At 42.3% G+C, this 16,071-nt stretch overlaps 2 protein-coding genes across 11 annotated transcripts in view; both read left to right on the top strand.

Moving 5' to 3' along the window:
• The window catches only part of ANKRD31 (ankyrin repeat domain 31), a 556,774-nt gene extending 542,782 nt beyond the window's left edge, over window positions 1–13,992 (top strand). For all 10 annotated transcript variants that reach the window (XM_056540136.1, XM_056540152.1, XM_056540124.1 and 7 more), the window contains 2 exons: window positions 4,146–4,239; window positions 12,706–13,992. In XM_056540136.1, coding sequence (XP_056396111.1) covers window positions 4,146–4,239; window positions 12,706–12,854 — 243 coding nt within the window. In that variant the 3' untranslated portion in view covers window positions 12,855–13,992. The remainder of the gene's footprint in view (window positions 1–4,145; window positions 4,240–12,705) is intronic.
• Window positions 13,993–15,264: 1,272 nt separating this feature from the next.
• GCNT4 (glucosaminyl (N-acetyl) transferase 4) overlaps window positions 15,265–16,071 on the top strand; it is a 113,675-nt gene continuing 112,868 nt past the window's right edge. Inside the window, exon 1 of the mRNA XM_056540068.1 lies at window positions 15,265–15,324. The gene's annotated coding sequence lies outside the window, so the exon portion shown is untranslated. The remainder of the gene's footprint in view (window positions 15,325–16,071) is intronic.

Raw genomic sequence — 16,071 nt, 5'->3', positions numbered from 1 at the left:
CCAAAGTGCGGGATTTCCCTGCTGTGCCTGGCGTTCGTTTAGAGAATAGGTTGCAGCGCAGGAGGCTTGTGATGTAATGGCCATGCCCCCTCAAGGCAAGTCTATGACAGCTGTCCCATTGGGCTCTGTTGGTGTCTGTTATCCAGTACGGAAATACCCCATATGTGGGCGTTAAATGCTCTGCGGACTCACAACATGGCTCAGGAGTGAGAGAGCGCCATGTACATTTGAGGTCTAAATTGGTGATTTGCACAGAAGTGGCTGATTTTTCAGCGGTTCTGACATAAACAAAAAAGAAAAAATACCCACATTTGACCCCATTTTGGAAACTACACCCCTCACGAAATGTAGTTACGAGAAGATTAAAAATGTGTTTTTTTCCCCCTGAAATGCTAATGTTACCCCAGAGGGATGCTGGTATAGAAGTTGTCCACGTACATGTGGTAACCCTCATCCAGCAATGGGTGCAAAAGGTCCCAAATGAGTTTTCCACTAACACCCAGAGTGGGGGGACATTCTGGGGGTTCAATACGGGAATCTCGTCCCTCATATACTCTAAACTTGCAAGTGTGCAATGTACGCTCACAAAGTTTGTTGAGTTTCACGCCATACTGCGCCCTTCTTCGAGGGAATATACTGGCAGAAGGTGAATCTCCCCTTAAAACTGATAAGAGACTCATCTATCGAGAGCTCCCTGATGGGTGCATAGGCCTCCCAAAATTTGGCCCCAAAGTGATCTATGACCGGCCTCACTTTGTAAAGCCGGTCATAGGCAGGATCACCTCGGGGGGGGGGGGGGGGGGGAAAGACATGCCGCATTATCAGCGTAACGCAGGCATTTCCGAATGGCCTCGAACCGCCTCCGTGTCATGACCATAGTGTAAAGCGGGGTCTGGTGGAGGACGACACTTGGTTTTTTGACCAGGCCCATATGCAGCACGAGGCCCCAAAATGTCCTCATTTCGGCTGCATTGATGGCGTACCATTCATTGGGCCAAGCCAAAAGCGAATCAGGGCGGTGGAAAATGAACTGTTGGGCGTACAAGTTCGTTTGCTCCACCAATAGATTGACAAAGCTGTCACTGAAATAATAACTAAAATAGTCAATTTCAGTGTATCCAACCATGTCAATCCGGATTCTTGAGTTGCCAACAAACTCAGGAATCCGTGGCTGATATCCCTCTGGGGGTCTCCAGACAGGTTATCCGGAAGGGGGCTCCGGTAAAATTGCCCTGGGGGCTCGGGCTCCTACTATGAGCGGCATGGCTGTAAAAATGCCCGTCAGGCTCCTACCTGTCCCTTCACTGTAAACTCACCCTGACTATTGGACACTTCTTCAGCTCTGAGGGGCTCAGCCAATAGCAGCACTCCTGGGGGGGGGGGGGGGGGTTGACGAAATCACCACCTCCCCATAGATACAGGATGTGATTGGTGGTGTATTCTACACCCCCGATCACCATGTATCTCCGAGTCATCGGGTCCCGTATGACCGGAATCGCCACAAATCGTCGGTGTGAATTCACCGGTGATTTGCGGCGATTGCCGACATGCGGGGTCTCAGGACCCCCCTGGGCAATTGCATGGGATGCCTGCTGAATGATTTCAGCAGCCATCCCGGTCCGGTCCCTGCTGCAGGCGTACAGGTATGCCCTTGGTCCTTAACCCCTTAAGGACTCAGCCCATTTTGGCCTTAAGGACTCAGACAATTTAATTTTTACGTTTTCATTTTTTCCTCCTCGCCTTCTAAAAATCATAACTCTTTTATATTTTCATCCACAGACTAGTATGAGGGCTTGTTTTTTGCGCGACCAGTTGTCCTTTGTAATGACATCACTCATTATATCATAAAATGTATGGCGCAACCAAAAAACACTATTTTTGTGGGGAAATTAAAACAAAAAGCGCAATTTTGCTAATTTTGGAAGGTTTCGTTTTCACGCCGTACAATTTATGGTAAAAATGATGTGTGTTCTTTATTTTGAGGGTCAATACGATTAAAATGATACCCATTATTATATACTTTTATATTATTGTTGCGCTTAAAAAAAATCACAAACTTTTTAACCAAATTAGTACGTTTATAATCCCTTTATTTTGATGACCTCTAACTTTTTTATTTTTCTGTATAAGTGGCGGTATGGGGGCTCATTTTTTGCGCCATGATCTTTACTTTTTTTTGATACCACATTTGCATATAGAAAACTTTTAATACATTTTTTATATATTTTTTTTTAATAAAATGTATTAAAAAAGTAGGAATTTTGGACTTTTTTTTTTTTTTCCGTTCACGCCGTTCACCGTACGGGATCATTAACATTTTATTTTAATAGTTCGGACATTTACACACGCGGCGATACCAAATATGTCTATAAAAAATGTTTTTTACGCTTTTTGGGGGTAAAATAGGAAAAAACGGACGTTTTACTTTTTTATTGGGGGAGGGGATTTTTCACTTTTTTTTAACTTTTACTTTTACATTTTTTTAATTTTTTTTTTACACTTGAATGGTCCCCATAGGGGACTATTCATAGCAATACCATGATTGCTAATACTGATCTGTTCTATGTATAGGACATAGAACAGATCAGTATTATTAGTCATCTCCTGCTCTGGTCTGCTCAATCACAGACCAGAGCAGGAGACGCCGGGAGCCGCACGGAGGAAGGAGAGGGGACCTCCATGCGGCGTTATGAATGATCGGATCCCCGCAGCAGCGCTGCGTGCGATCCGATCGTTCATTTAAATCGGGAACTGCCGCAGATGCCGGGATCTGTATTGATCCCGGCACCTGAGGGGTTAATGGCGGACGCCCGCGAGATCGCGGGCGTCGGCCATTGCCGGCGGGTCCCTGGCTGCGATCAGCAGCCGGGATCAGCCGCGCATGACACGGGCATCGCTCCGATGCCCGCGGTTATGCTTAGGGCGTAAATGTACGTCCTGGTGCGTTAAGTACCACCTCACCAGGGCGTACATTTACGTCCTGCGTCCTTAAGGGGTTAAGTAACAGCGACAAAAGGCGTACCCATACGCCCGTGGTCCTTAAGGGGTTAATAAGTTTCACAAAATTAATTTAAGAAATACATTATTTTTACAATTACATGGCCCCTTTATCCATTTTTATTATTGCCGGCTACATTTTTATGTTGTTATAAAAAAAATATATATATAAATTTAGTTCCCTACAATTTTTTTTCATCCCTACAGTTTTTTTTATTTCTTTTATTTTTTTTATGGTAACCTAGGAAATTTAATTAAAAAAGCTAACTCCATGCCTTTTCTTCCTGCAAAAACGCCAATGTTAAAACCCACATTTGGCATTTTTTCACTTCCATAGACTTCTATGGGAGAAAAATGCCAAGTAGTTTTCTGTAAAAAAACAAAACACCAGAGTCTCAACATGCTGCGATTTTGAAAAACTGCCAAAGAGCAGGAAAATGCCAAAGAGGAGTGAAAGAATGACAAAAGGATTTAAAAAAAAAATGCCAAACTGAGAAATGCAAAGTGGAAATTGCATTTTGCGATTTCATTTTCATTTACTGCTAACATAGACCGGGGCCTTTTTTTATACTGATGTGGAAACTTGGCCTCATAGTGGATTTCAACTTCCCTATTAGTCAATGGGGAAAATCAACAATAAACCACAGTGGATCTGACCCAACAGTTGACATGCTGTGGATTTTAAATCCACAATGTCGGTCAATTTACACTGCATTTTCTGCATCTTTTTCTCCAGCATATGAATGAGATTATACAATCCTGTCCACTCTGATGCTACCATATGTGCTCTGGATCCATGCTAAAAATCTGCAGAAAATATGCCATGTATCACACTACTCTATAAGGCTAAGTCTCCACTTGTTTTTTTTTCTGGCAGTTTTTGGAAACTGCCAGTGCAGTTTTTGAGCCAAAGCCAGAAGTGTATTCAAAAGGAATAGGACATATAAAGGAATGACTTACACTTCTCCTCCCTTATGGATCCACTTCTGACTTTGGCTCAAAAACTGCAGTGGCAGTTTTCCAAAAGCTACCAGAAAAAAAAAAAAAAGTGGAATCCTAGCCTTATTTCTCTGGGAGGAATTAAGAATGAAGCATCTTAAAATATTACATTACATATATATATATATATCTTTTTTTTTTTTTTACAGGTCACATATATTGGAAAAAAACTGTCTAGTTTTAAACAGGAGGACATTGTATCAAAGACAATAGGAGAGCATGAATCAGAGAAAAAAAGAGCTGGTAAGGGTTCTTTGGGATGGAAGTCACTTCTGAAGTGTTTGGAATTACCTACAAATAAAACCTGCTGTATGACTGTAGTAAGGCTAGCGCTCAACCCTTGGTTCTCCATAAAGCTTCGACACGCACAACAAAATTTTGCAGGAAACCTAGCAACCATTGCACATATTAAAACCATATTGGTTAAGGGTTGTGATTTTATAAGGTCTCCTGCATAGAAAGACATTGAACTTACCCACAATTTGCCAGGTATTATGGCTAATCTGTGTTTTTATAGAGCCCTAGCTTTAGATATACAATATATGTAGTAAAAAATGTTTTGCTTTTGATAAAATCAGATTCAATAAATTTAGTCGCTAATAGTTTATCTTTAGAGTTAAAAAAAAAATAATCTTCATAGAGAATTTGAATTGTCTGTGTATTGTGTATTCCCAACAGAAATTATTAGCTTTTGAACAATCTCGTTAAACAGTTACAGTTATGCTTCCTTATTACATAATCATAATCATTAACCCCTTAAGGACGCAGCTCATTTTCAACTTAAGGACGGAGCCATTTTTTGCAATTCTGACCACTGTCATTTTATGCATTAATAACTCTAAGATGCTTTTACCAATTATTCTTATTCCGAGATTGCTTTTTCGTGACATATTCTACTTTAACATAGCGCTAAATTTTTGTCGTTAATTGCATCCTTTCTTGGTGAAAAATCACAAAATTTCATGAAAATTTAGAAGATTTTGCATTTTTCTAACTTTGAAGCTCTCTGCTTGTAAGGAAAATTGATATTCCAGATAAATTTTATATTGATTCACAAATACAATATGTCTAATTTATGTTGGCATCATAAAATTGACCTATTTTTACTTTTTGAAGACAGTAGAGGGCTTCAAAGTATAGCAGCAATTTTCAAAATTTTCTTGAAAATTTCAAAATCTGAAGGGACAGATGTTACAAAACTACAACTCCCAGCATGCCTGGGCAGTCTAGGCACGCTGAGAGTTGTAGTTTTGCAACATCTGGAGGGCTACCGTTTGAGCACTACTGTATAGTGGTCTCCAAACTTTGACCATCCAGATGTTGCAAAACTGCAACTCCCGGCATGCTGGGAGTTGCAGTTTGGCAACCTCTAGAAGGCAGCAGTAAAGATCGCTTTATTGCCACCTTCCTTGATGCTCCGCGCCGTCGCCTCCCTACCTCCGCCGCTGATCTCTGCTGATGCCACCGATGATCGGCGGTCCCCATCGCATGAAAGTCCCCAGGTACCGGCCTCCATCTTCTCCCCCCGTTCTGCCCGACATCCAGGGGCGGGCAGAGCGGGGGGTTTCCATGGTAACCCCCCGTCTTCAACTGCCATTGGTCAGTAGTCATTGCTGACTAATGGCAGGGGATAGGAGGAGGTGGCACCACTGCAACCTCGCTCCTATCCCTTTGGATGATCGGGCTGTCACTGACAGCTCCGATCCTCCCTATTTTCAGGGCGATCGGGTCACCAGAGACCAGATCAGCCCGGAATAGCGACAAATCGCAGATCTGACTTGATCTGAGATTTGCCGCGATCGCCGACATGGGGGGATCTCATGACCCCCCTGGGCGATATGCCGGGATGCCTGCTGAACGATATCAGCAGGCATCCCGGTCCGGTCCCCGCCCAGCGAGCGGCAGGGACCGGAATTCCCACGGGCGTATTGATACGCCCTACGTTCTTAAGGACTCAGGATGCAGGGCATTTGCATACGCCCTGCGTCCTGAAGAGGTTATAAGATAAGAGGTTGTCCCAGTCACAAAACTCATGCTCATAAGTCCTATTATGACTTTATGAATGGCCTAGGGGGAGGCATGTTTGGAAGTTCTTGTTTTAGTAGACTTTACATTACATCAGAGATCAGGAAGCTTTCAGAACTACAGCTCTCAGCATGCCCTGACATCTGCGGGCACCCAGGAGCTAGTTGCACAACAAATGTAGAACCACACATTATATGACTCAACATTCATTCAACTGCTGCTTTTCCAGTTGGTTTAGCTGACAGGCATGCAACTATCATCTTAAAAGAGGTTGTCAAGATTGGAAAAAAGGGAATGTATTGCATATTTTTTATTACTGTATATACTCGAGTATAAACCGACCCGAATATAAGCCGAGGCCCCTAATGCACAGCCACCCCTGTGCAAATCACCAATTTAGGCCTCAAATGTACATGGCTCTCTCTCACTCCTGAGCCATGTAGCTCATCCGCAGAGCATTTTACGTACACATATGGGGTATTTCCGTACGTATGGGGCAACACCAGCATGTTAGTGTAAAAATTTGTATTTTTATTTTAAACTTTTCCTTTACATAAGGGGTAAAAGGAGAAAAATCCCCCCAAAATTTGTAACGCAATTCCTCCCGAGTACGGAAATACCCCATATGTGGTCCTAAACTGTTGACTTGAAATACGACAGGGCTCTGAAGTGAGAGAGCGCCATGCGCATTTGAGGCCTAAGTAAGGAATTTGCAATAAGGGCAGACCCAGTTACAAGGATGGGGCTTGTCTCCACCAAAACCCTACACCAGTGTTTCACAAACAGGGTGCCTCCAGCTGTTGCAAGACTCCCAGCCTGCCAGGACAGTCTATGGCTGCCCAGCAATACTGGGAGTTGTGGTTTTGCATCAGCTAGAGGCTCCGTTTAGGAAACACTCCCATATGAGATGTTTTTCATTTTTATTTGGGGAGGATGTGTAAGGGGGTGTATATGTAGTGTTTTACTTTTTATTATTTGTTAGTGTAGTGTTTTTAGGGTACATTCACACAGGCGGGGGTTCACAGTAAGTTTTCCGCTGGGAGTTTGAGCTGCGGCGGAAAATTTGCCGCAGCTCAAACTTGTAGAAGGAAACCCACTGTAAACCCGCCCGTGTGAATGTACCCTGCACATTCACATGGGGGGGGGGCACCCCAAACCTTCAGCTGTGGCAAAATGACAACTCCCAGAAGGCACTGACAGACCATACATGCTGGGAGTTGTAGTTTTACAACAGCTGTAGGCACACTGGTGAGGAACCACTGAGTTAGAAAACAGACTCTAGCTCAGTGATTCCAACCAGTGTGCCTCCAGCTGTTGCAAAACTACAACTCCCAGCATGTACGGTCTATCAGTGCATTCTGGGAGTTGTAGTTTTGCAACAGCTGGAGGCACACGGGTTGGAAGCACTGAGTTAGGAAACAGACTCTAGCTCAGTGCTTCCCAACCAGTGTGCCTACAGCTGTTGCAAAACTACAATTCCCAGCATGGCCAGACAGTCAGGGATGCTGTGCATGTAGTTCTGCAATATCTGGCCCTTCAGATGTTGCATAACTACAACTCCCAGCATGCCTGGACAGTCTGGGCATGCTAGGAGTTGTAGTTATGCAACAACTGGGGAAGAACAGTTTGGAGACCACTAAGTAGTGGTCTCCAAACTGTAGCCCTCCAGATGTTGCAAAACTACAACTCCAAGCATGCCCAGACTGCCCAGGCATGCTGGGAGTTGTGGTTCTGCAACATCTCAAGGGCCAGATATTGCAGAACTACATGCCCAGCATCCCTGACTGGGAATTTAACTTTTGCAACATCCACCGTATAGTGGTCTCCAAACTGTGCCACTTCAGATGTACCACTACAACTCCCAGGATGCCCAGACAGTCAGTGCATGCTGAAGGTTGTAGTTTTGCAACATCTGGAGGACCACAACACAGTGGTTTACAAACTGTGACCCTCCAGATGTTGCAAAACTACAACTCCCAGCATGCCCACACAGCCTTTGGCTGTGTGGGCATGCTGGGAGTTGTTGTTTTGCAGCTTTTAGAAGGCCACAGTGAAGATCTTCGCTGCAGCCTTCTCCACCGCACTTTCCCGCCTGCCTCCTCCTGCGGCCACCGCTCCTCCAGGATGCCGCCTCCATCGGTCCAGTAAGCCGGGCCATGCTCCCCCCTCGCTGCCCGTGTCCCCCCCCCCCCCAACTTCGATCGGTGGGCAGAGTGGGGGAAATTAACTCTAACCCCCCCCCCCGCCCCCCTCCTGCCATTGGTCGTCAGCCTGATCGATCAATGGCAGGGAATAGGAGGAGGTGGCAACACTGCGGAAGTGGCAACACTGCGGAAGTGGCAACACTGCGGAGGTGGCAACACTCCGTTCATTCTTATTTTCCGGATCGTGGCAAATCGCAGGTCTGAATTGACCTGCGATTTGCCGTGATCGCTGACATGGGGGGTCTCAGGACCCCCCTAGGCGGATGCCTGCTGATAGATATCAGCAGTCATCCCGGTCCGATCACCGCCCGGCGGTGATCGGAAATGCGGAGGGCGTACAGGTACTGGGACGCGAGGGCGTATCCATACGCCCTCCGTCCCCAACAGGTTAACGTTGGATGGGAAAATGAAAAAAAAATATATTTTTCACTAAAATGCTGGTGTTACCCTAAATTTTTCATTTTCACAAGGGAAAATAGGAAATAAAGCCCCCCAAAATTTGTAACCCCATTTCTTCTGAGTAAGAACATACCCCATATGTAGATGTAAAGTGTTCTGCTGGCGCACTACAATGCTCAGAAGAGAAGGAGCGCCATTGGGCATTTGAAGAGAAAATTTGTCTGGAATTGAAGGCCACATGTGTTTACAAAGCCCCCATAGTGCCAGAACAGTGGACCCCCCTCACATGTGACTCCATTTTGGAAACTACACCCCTCATGTAATGTAATAAGGGGTACAGTGAGCATTTACACCCCACAGGTGTCTGACAGATGTTTGGAACAGTGGTCCGTTAAAAAGAAAAATGTAATTTTTAATTTGCACAGCTCACTGTTCCAAAGATCTGTCAAACGCCAGTGGGGTGTAAATACTCACTGCACCCCTTATTAAATTCTGTGAGGGATGTAGTTTCCAAAATGGGGTCACATGTAGGGGGGTCCACTGTTCTGGCACCACGGGGGGCTTAGTAAACGCACATGGCCCCTGACTTTCATTCCAAACAAATTCTCTTTCCAAAAGCTCAATGGCGCTCCTCCTCTTCTGTGCGCCAGCAGAGCACTTGATGTCAACACATGGGGTATTTCCATACTCAGAAGAAATGGGGTTACAAATTTTGGGGTCATTTTCTCCTATTACCCCTTGTAAAAATGTAAAATTTGGGGGGAAAACTGCATTTTAGTGTAAAAAAAATGTTTTTTCATTTACACATCCAACTTTAACAAAAAGTCGTCAAACACATGTGAGGTCTCCAGGCTCACTGTACCCCTTGTTCATTCCTTGAAGGGTGTAGTTTCCAAAATAGTATGTCATGTGGTTTATTTTTTTGCTGTTCTGGCACCATAGGGGCTTCCTAAATGCCCCCCAAAAACCATTTCAGCAAAATTGGCTTTCCAAAATCCAAATGTGACTCCTTCTGTTCTGAGGATTGTTGTGCGCCAGCAGAGCACTTGACGTCTACACATGGGGTATTTCCATACTCAGAAGAGATGAGGTTACAAATTTTGGGAGGCATTTTCTCCAATTACCCCTTGTAAAAATAAAAAATTTAGGGGAAAACTAGCATTTTAGTGAAAAAAAATATTAATAATAATTTACACATCCAACTTTAACGAAAAGTTGTCAAACACCTGTGGGGTGTTACGGCTCACTGTACCCTTTGTTACGTTCCTTGCGGGGTCTAGTTTCCAAAATATTTTGCCATGCAGTTTTTTTTTACTGTTCTGGCACAATAGGAGCTTCTTAAATGTGACATGCCCCCCAAAAAACATTTCAGAATAACTCACTCTCCAAAATCCCACTGTCGCTCCTTCTCTTCTGAGCCCTCTAATGCACCCACAGAGCACTTAACATACACATATGAGGTATTTCCTTACTTGAAAGAAATTGGGTTACACATTTTAGGAAGATTTCTCTCCCTTTACCCCTTGTAAAAATTCAAAAACTGGGTCTACAAGAACATGCGAGTGTAAAAAATGAAGATTTTGAATTTTCTCCTTCAATTTGCTGCTATTCCTGTGAAACACCTAAAGGGTTAACACACCTTTTGAATGTTCTCTTGAATACTTTGAGGGGTGCAGTTTTTATAATGGAGTATTGCTAATAAGAAGGCCCTTCAAATCCACTTCAAAACTGAACTGGTCCCTGAAAAATTTTGATTTTGAAAATTTTGTGAAAAATTGGAAAATTGCTGCTATACTTTGAAGCCCTCTGATGTCTTCCAAAAGTAAAAAAAAATGTCAACTTTATGATGCCATCATAAAGTAGACATATTGTATATGTGAATCAATATATAATTTATTTGGGATGTACTTTTTCATTATAAGCAGAGAGTTTCAAAGTAAAAAAAATGCAAAATTTAAAATTTTTTCATCACATTTTGGAATTTTTCACCAAGAAATTATGCAAGTATTGACAACATTTTATCACTAACATAAAGTAGAATATGTCACGAAAAAACAGTCTCGGAATCAGAATGAAAGGTAAAAGCATCCCAGAGTTACTAATGCTTAAAGTGACAGTGGTCAGATGTGCAAAAAATGGCCGGGTCCTACACTGAAAATTGGCTGCGTCCTTAAGGGGTTAAAGACAACTCGTTTGATGTAAGGTTAGTATTTTTATAAGATACATATAATGCCATCAGATTAGTCCAGATGAGTAGTAGATTATAGAAATAAAAATTGGATAGATACCACTCCTATCCAGCTCATTCAAAGGTTTTAGTCCCTCTTGTGCCTTGTTCATGGTGCTATATTTGTAGTTGCTGTAGCCACAACATAAGCATGCATGACACATAAGCTGCTTGATGGCCACCCGGCTTTTTGTTTGTACTGTGAAGGACCCTGAAAGTACAGGCACTAGCCCCTTTAAACCCAATGGCCTAAACATAGTCAGCTACTGACTGTGTTTTGATTTGGACCCTAAAGCATGGTTTGCTGCTCCTTTGGAACAAGGCCAAACACATATACATTTCGAAAATAACCTGAATGTGGTCACTTGCTGAATACGCTTGGGCCATTGAACTTAATGGTGCCTATGCATTCACATTTTGACACAAATCTTGATGTTAGCTCGGCCTTAAAAGGGGTACTTTGGCCCTAAGACATCTTATCCCCTATCCAAAGGAAAGGGGATAAGAAGTCTGATCGCGTGGGTCCTGCCGCTGGAGACCCCCGCAATCTCTCATGTGGCACCCACCTGTGTGAGCTCCACGCAGCACTGGAGGCTCCGATTCTGAAGGCTAACGACCACGGGGCCGGAGTATAGTGACGTCACGACTCCGCCCCTGTGTGATGTCCCGCCCAGCTCCCTCATTGCAAGTCTATGGGAGGGGGCATGACGGCTTCAGACTCGGAGCCTCCAGCGCTGTGTGGAGCTTACACAGGTGGGTGACCCATGAGAGATTGTGAGGGTCCCCAGCAGCAGGACTCACACAATCAGACATCTTATCCCCTATCCTTTGGATAGGGGATAAGATGTCTTAGGGCCGGAGAACCCCTTTAAAGGAGTGCTACCGTGCTGGACAACTTATCCCATATCCAAAGGATAAGTGATAATGTATGATTGCGAGGGGGAGTCCTACTGCTGGGGCTCCCACTGTCTAGTGCTTTTGAATGTGGGAACATGTTGTTGCATGATCGATCATCCAATCAGAGGCTGAGGCAAAACAACAATGCGGGTGCCGATAGAATGAGTGGCCGTGTGACTTAACTAAACCTGGAAGCACTGGACATTGAGGGAGAGAGTGAAGAAGGTGGAAAAGGTTTTGTTTTTTTTAACTTTCCCCCTTCTCGCGATCTCCTGCACAGCCCCCCAGCTTTCCCAAGGAATGGAGCATGTCGAGCCCTGCACGAAATGGTGACCGACACATCTTATCCATGTATCTCGATGGGAGACACACCACGCCGCCAGATTTACAGAACTTGGTTCCTACTGTCCATTTTAGGAACTGTCCAGAGTAGGAGCAAATCCCCATAGCAAACCTATCCTGCTCCAGACAGTTCCTAAAATGGACAGAGGTGTCAGCAGAGAGCATTGGGGTCAGACATAAAGGAAATTCAAAAAGAAAAGAACCTGTATAGCATATAGCAGCTGATAAGTACTGGAAGGATTAAGATTTTTAAATTGAAGTAATTTGCAAACCTGTTTAACTTTCTGGCACCAGTTAATAAAAAAAAAAAATATATATATATATATATATATATATATATATATATATATATATATATATATATGTTTTCCAGGGGAGTACCACTTTAAAAGTAAGCCAATTTAAAAGTCATGTAAAACCTTGATTTTACAGTTTTTAAAGATACCCCAGAGACTGAGACACTTACAAATCAGGCACCTTCTTCAGACTCTCTAGTCTAAGTTAAAGCTGACTGTAAAAGTTTTTGTGAAGTTATATATTTATTAGATGCTAATTTTATAGTGAGAATATATCAAATCCTATATTAACAACTAAGAAATATTCTTTCATTTGTAGTTTTACCAAGTCACCACCCTCTAGGGCCTACAGTGCTGCAAGTGAATGAAATATTGCTGGTTGATAAAAGTGAATTCTTTCCAAGCCATACAATGGATAAGCTATGGGAAGAATTTATGAACAGTAATGAGGACAGTGAGGATCTTTGAAGACATATTTCAACAACATTTTATTCTCATTTATGTGTTATCTCTCTGTTCCATCTTTTATGTTATTTCATAACCTAGATATACCATGATAGTTTAAAGTGTTATTGACTGAGAATATGTTGCGATAACAATAGAGTGTCATGTCATTTAAGTAATTCTCTTATCAGTTATCAGAGCCATAGCGCTGTGTTTTTGTATTATTCACATAATGTTTCAGGCTTCTGGTTTTGGGGTCCTCCCAACTCTTCTTATGGCAAACGTTGGTGAGATAAGAGTCAGGGATGTTGGATTCATTATACCTGATTCTTCTGTTCTGAAGAGAAATAAGCTGCCACCAGAGGAGTCTGGCAACAGCTTACAACACAAAGGTTGCCCAAGGCGGGGAAAGGGTACACAACAATTCAATAACCAAACCCCAGTCACCAAGTCACCTAGGTGACGGGGTATAAAACCCCTAAACAGAAAAATCCCCCCTCTAATTTTATGTAATATTAAAACTTCTATTATTAAATAATACTGAAAGGTCCTATATAAAGTGCACTAAAAGATATAGCACAGTCCCTCAATGATATTATGCTCTCCTATACGGAGTTGAGAATATTATGTCACCAGCGTCTGCAGTACGCTGCGCATGAGGGAAACTGGGCTGTTTACTTAAAATTTCACAAACACAATTTCTCCCCTACATGTTTCGTGGTAACACCCATGCCCTCAGGGGTTAAGAGACCTATGGCAACAGCTTACTCACCACATGCATGCTTGACCGAGCTGAGTGTGCCCTACTATGAGTTGGAGAGAGAGTTAAGCCAGCAGTTTTGTATGGTCAACCTTAGTATGGTCAACCTTGTGCCATAAATTAGCAGCTATGTGTAAATCTATAATAGTGTAAACTGTTTTTAGTTGTCACTTTTTTGCGGACTTTGCTCACAAATGTGGTGTTCAGTGTGGGGCGCGTTATTGTTGCATCTTTTTCGTGTAAATATATGTTTCTGTCAGCACGTCAAGTGTTAAAATGGCATATTGCATCAAATGTTTGCATATTTCCCACATAATCTTGTGTGATTATTTACTTTTCCAACCTAATCTCTTCGGGGAGAATTTATCAATGTTTACACCAGAAAACTGCCATTAAAAATGTCAAATGACAAATTTTTGGTCAATGCTCTTATTTCCGCGCAAAACACAGGTAAATTAGAAAATTTTTTAAGTTAATGAGGCTTGTGCAAAAATTGTCGACTTTTTACTTCATAAAACTGCCATGCAAGCCTTGAAAAATTTCTCCCTTTTATATGTAAAATATTTCACTTCGGTGATCATCCTGTTTATATATTAACATGCAAACCTAATAACATTAAAAACAGTCGGTCATGTGAAATAACATTTGACTGTGGCGTGATACACTATCAATTTAACCTTATACAAGTGCTACAATGGTGATAGAGGAGTTGTAAATAATCATAGTGGGTTTACCTCATCACAGCTGTGGCATAAGACATGTTCACACAGATACATATAAACTATGTCCAAATGTACATATACATGACATATTGTACAAAATGATACCTTAATACCTGTTTTATCTGTTTTATATAATTTCACGCATTCACAGGTTAATGGTCCTTTTAGACTTGAAGATAAACTGGTAAAAGTGAGAGTTAAGTTTCAAAAGACATGCATTTGTAGGAACATTTTCTTATATTCTAAAATGATTGTTACATATAAATACATGTCTTAGAAATCTTTGTGTAAGGCCATGTTGACCCACTGGATTTTTGTCTGTTTTTTAAACCATAAAATGCCAAGAAAACAGAGCTTTTATTGATCAAAAAATTGCCACCAAACAGATGATTTTTTAGACATTTTTCATGGAAACTGGCTGCTTTATTTACAGCTCAGAATACCAGCAAAAAAAAACAGGGTGTGAACATGGCCTAAAAAGGTCCCTTTTCTCTTTTGGGCATTGACACGTGTTTAGTCTGCTAAAAACTTACAGATTGTTTATACAAAGGAATATCACATATGTGTTTCTATTATTTGTACATTATTATGGGGAAGGGGGAAGCTATGTCACCTGAACTGTTTTAAACAGCATTTAGAGATATGCTTTATGGCAAAACCCAGGAGCATGGGAACAATAGTCTGGCCCAGACCATAATAACATGTATGGGTTCATGCTGTGTAACCTGTGCAGAGATCATTCCTCAGTGAGGGTTAGTCTAATCTCTGAGCGAGTGAATGGTGGTAGATCTTCTGTTATATATCTACTGGTGTCACTTTTCACGCACGTGAAAGGGAGGAGACTGCTGGAAAGTGACCTATACAGAATAAGAAGTCTCAGCTTAGTTTATAGGCCTAGTGACCTGACATCTGGTTCTCTGCTCTCTCTACTAAATTTTTGGTGGATCACGTTCTGCGTTCCACTGACGTCACATCATCCACGTGAACATGCCAGGTGTTAACACCTAGACAGGTACTTATGGAGGGATAAAAAGGGGATATTCTATTCCCTGAGGAAGGGGGCAATTGCATTAAGACCTCTAAAACTTGTCAACTTATATGTAAGTCTTTTGAAAGGGGTCAGTGTGATATGAATGCATACACTCCCTGAGAGGAGTGAGTACTAACTTACTTATGAATGAGCAATTTATTGTTTCAAGCTGTTCTCTCCCATAACAAATGTTTGTTATTTTTCCTGTATATGACATTTTTCTTACGCCTGGACCTAAACCTGGAGAAGTGACTTGTGATTTTGGTGGAAGTTATGCACTTTGAAACAGATTACTATTTCTTTATATACTTAAAGGGGTAGTTCAGTTAAGTAAAATATCATTTATTTAATTCCCATATGTAATGATAAATATAACTTCCTAAGCAAGTAATTAAAAGTAATGCTGCATTGCAGAGCTATATGAAGCACAAAATGTGCGAAATGCAGGAAAATGATCCATCCTGCGTCCACTCTGTCTCGGCTTTCTTCCCCTAACTGCCTCTGGCCTCTACCCTTGGAGACAGAGTCATGTGATTTTTATGCTGTCTCTGAGTCCATGTAAGCCACACCCCAATGGCACAGAAGAAAGATCTGATAACTCTGAGGAAGTGAAGGCGTTTACAGATGGACTTTGACTTTTTGGGAATGCTGGGAGTTGTAGTTTTGCAACAGATGGAAGCACCCATTTTGTAAATCATTGCTATATAGTATAGAAGATGGAAGCCGGAT

This window comes from Hyla sarda, chromosome 1 (genome assembly GCF_029499605.1).
Source record: "Hyla sarda isolate aHylSar1 chromosome 1, aHylSar1.hap1, whole genome shotgun sequence".
NCBI classification, from domain to species: domain Eukaryota; kingdom Metazoa; phylum Chordata; class Amphibia; order Anura; family Hylidae; genus Hyla; species Hyla sarda.
The sequence above is the reverse complement of the archived record's forward strand: the minus strand, read 5'-3'. Positions and strand labels throughout refer to the sequence as shown.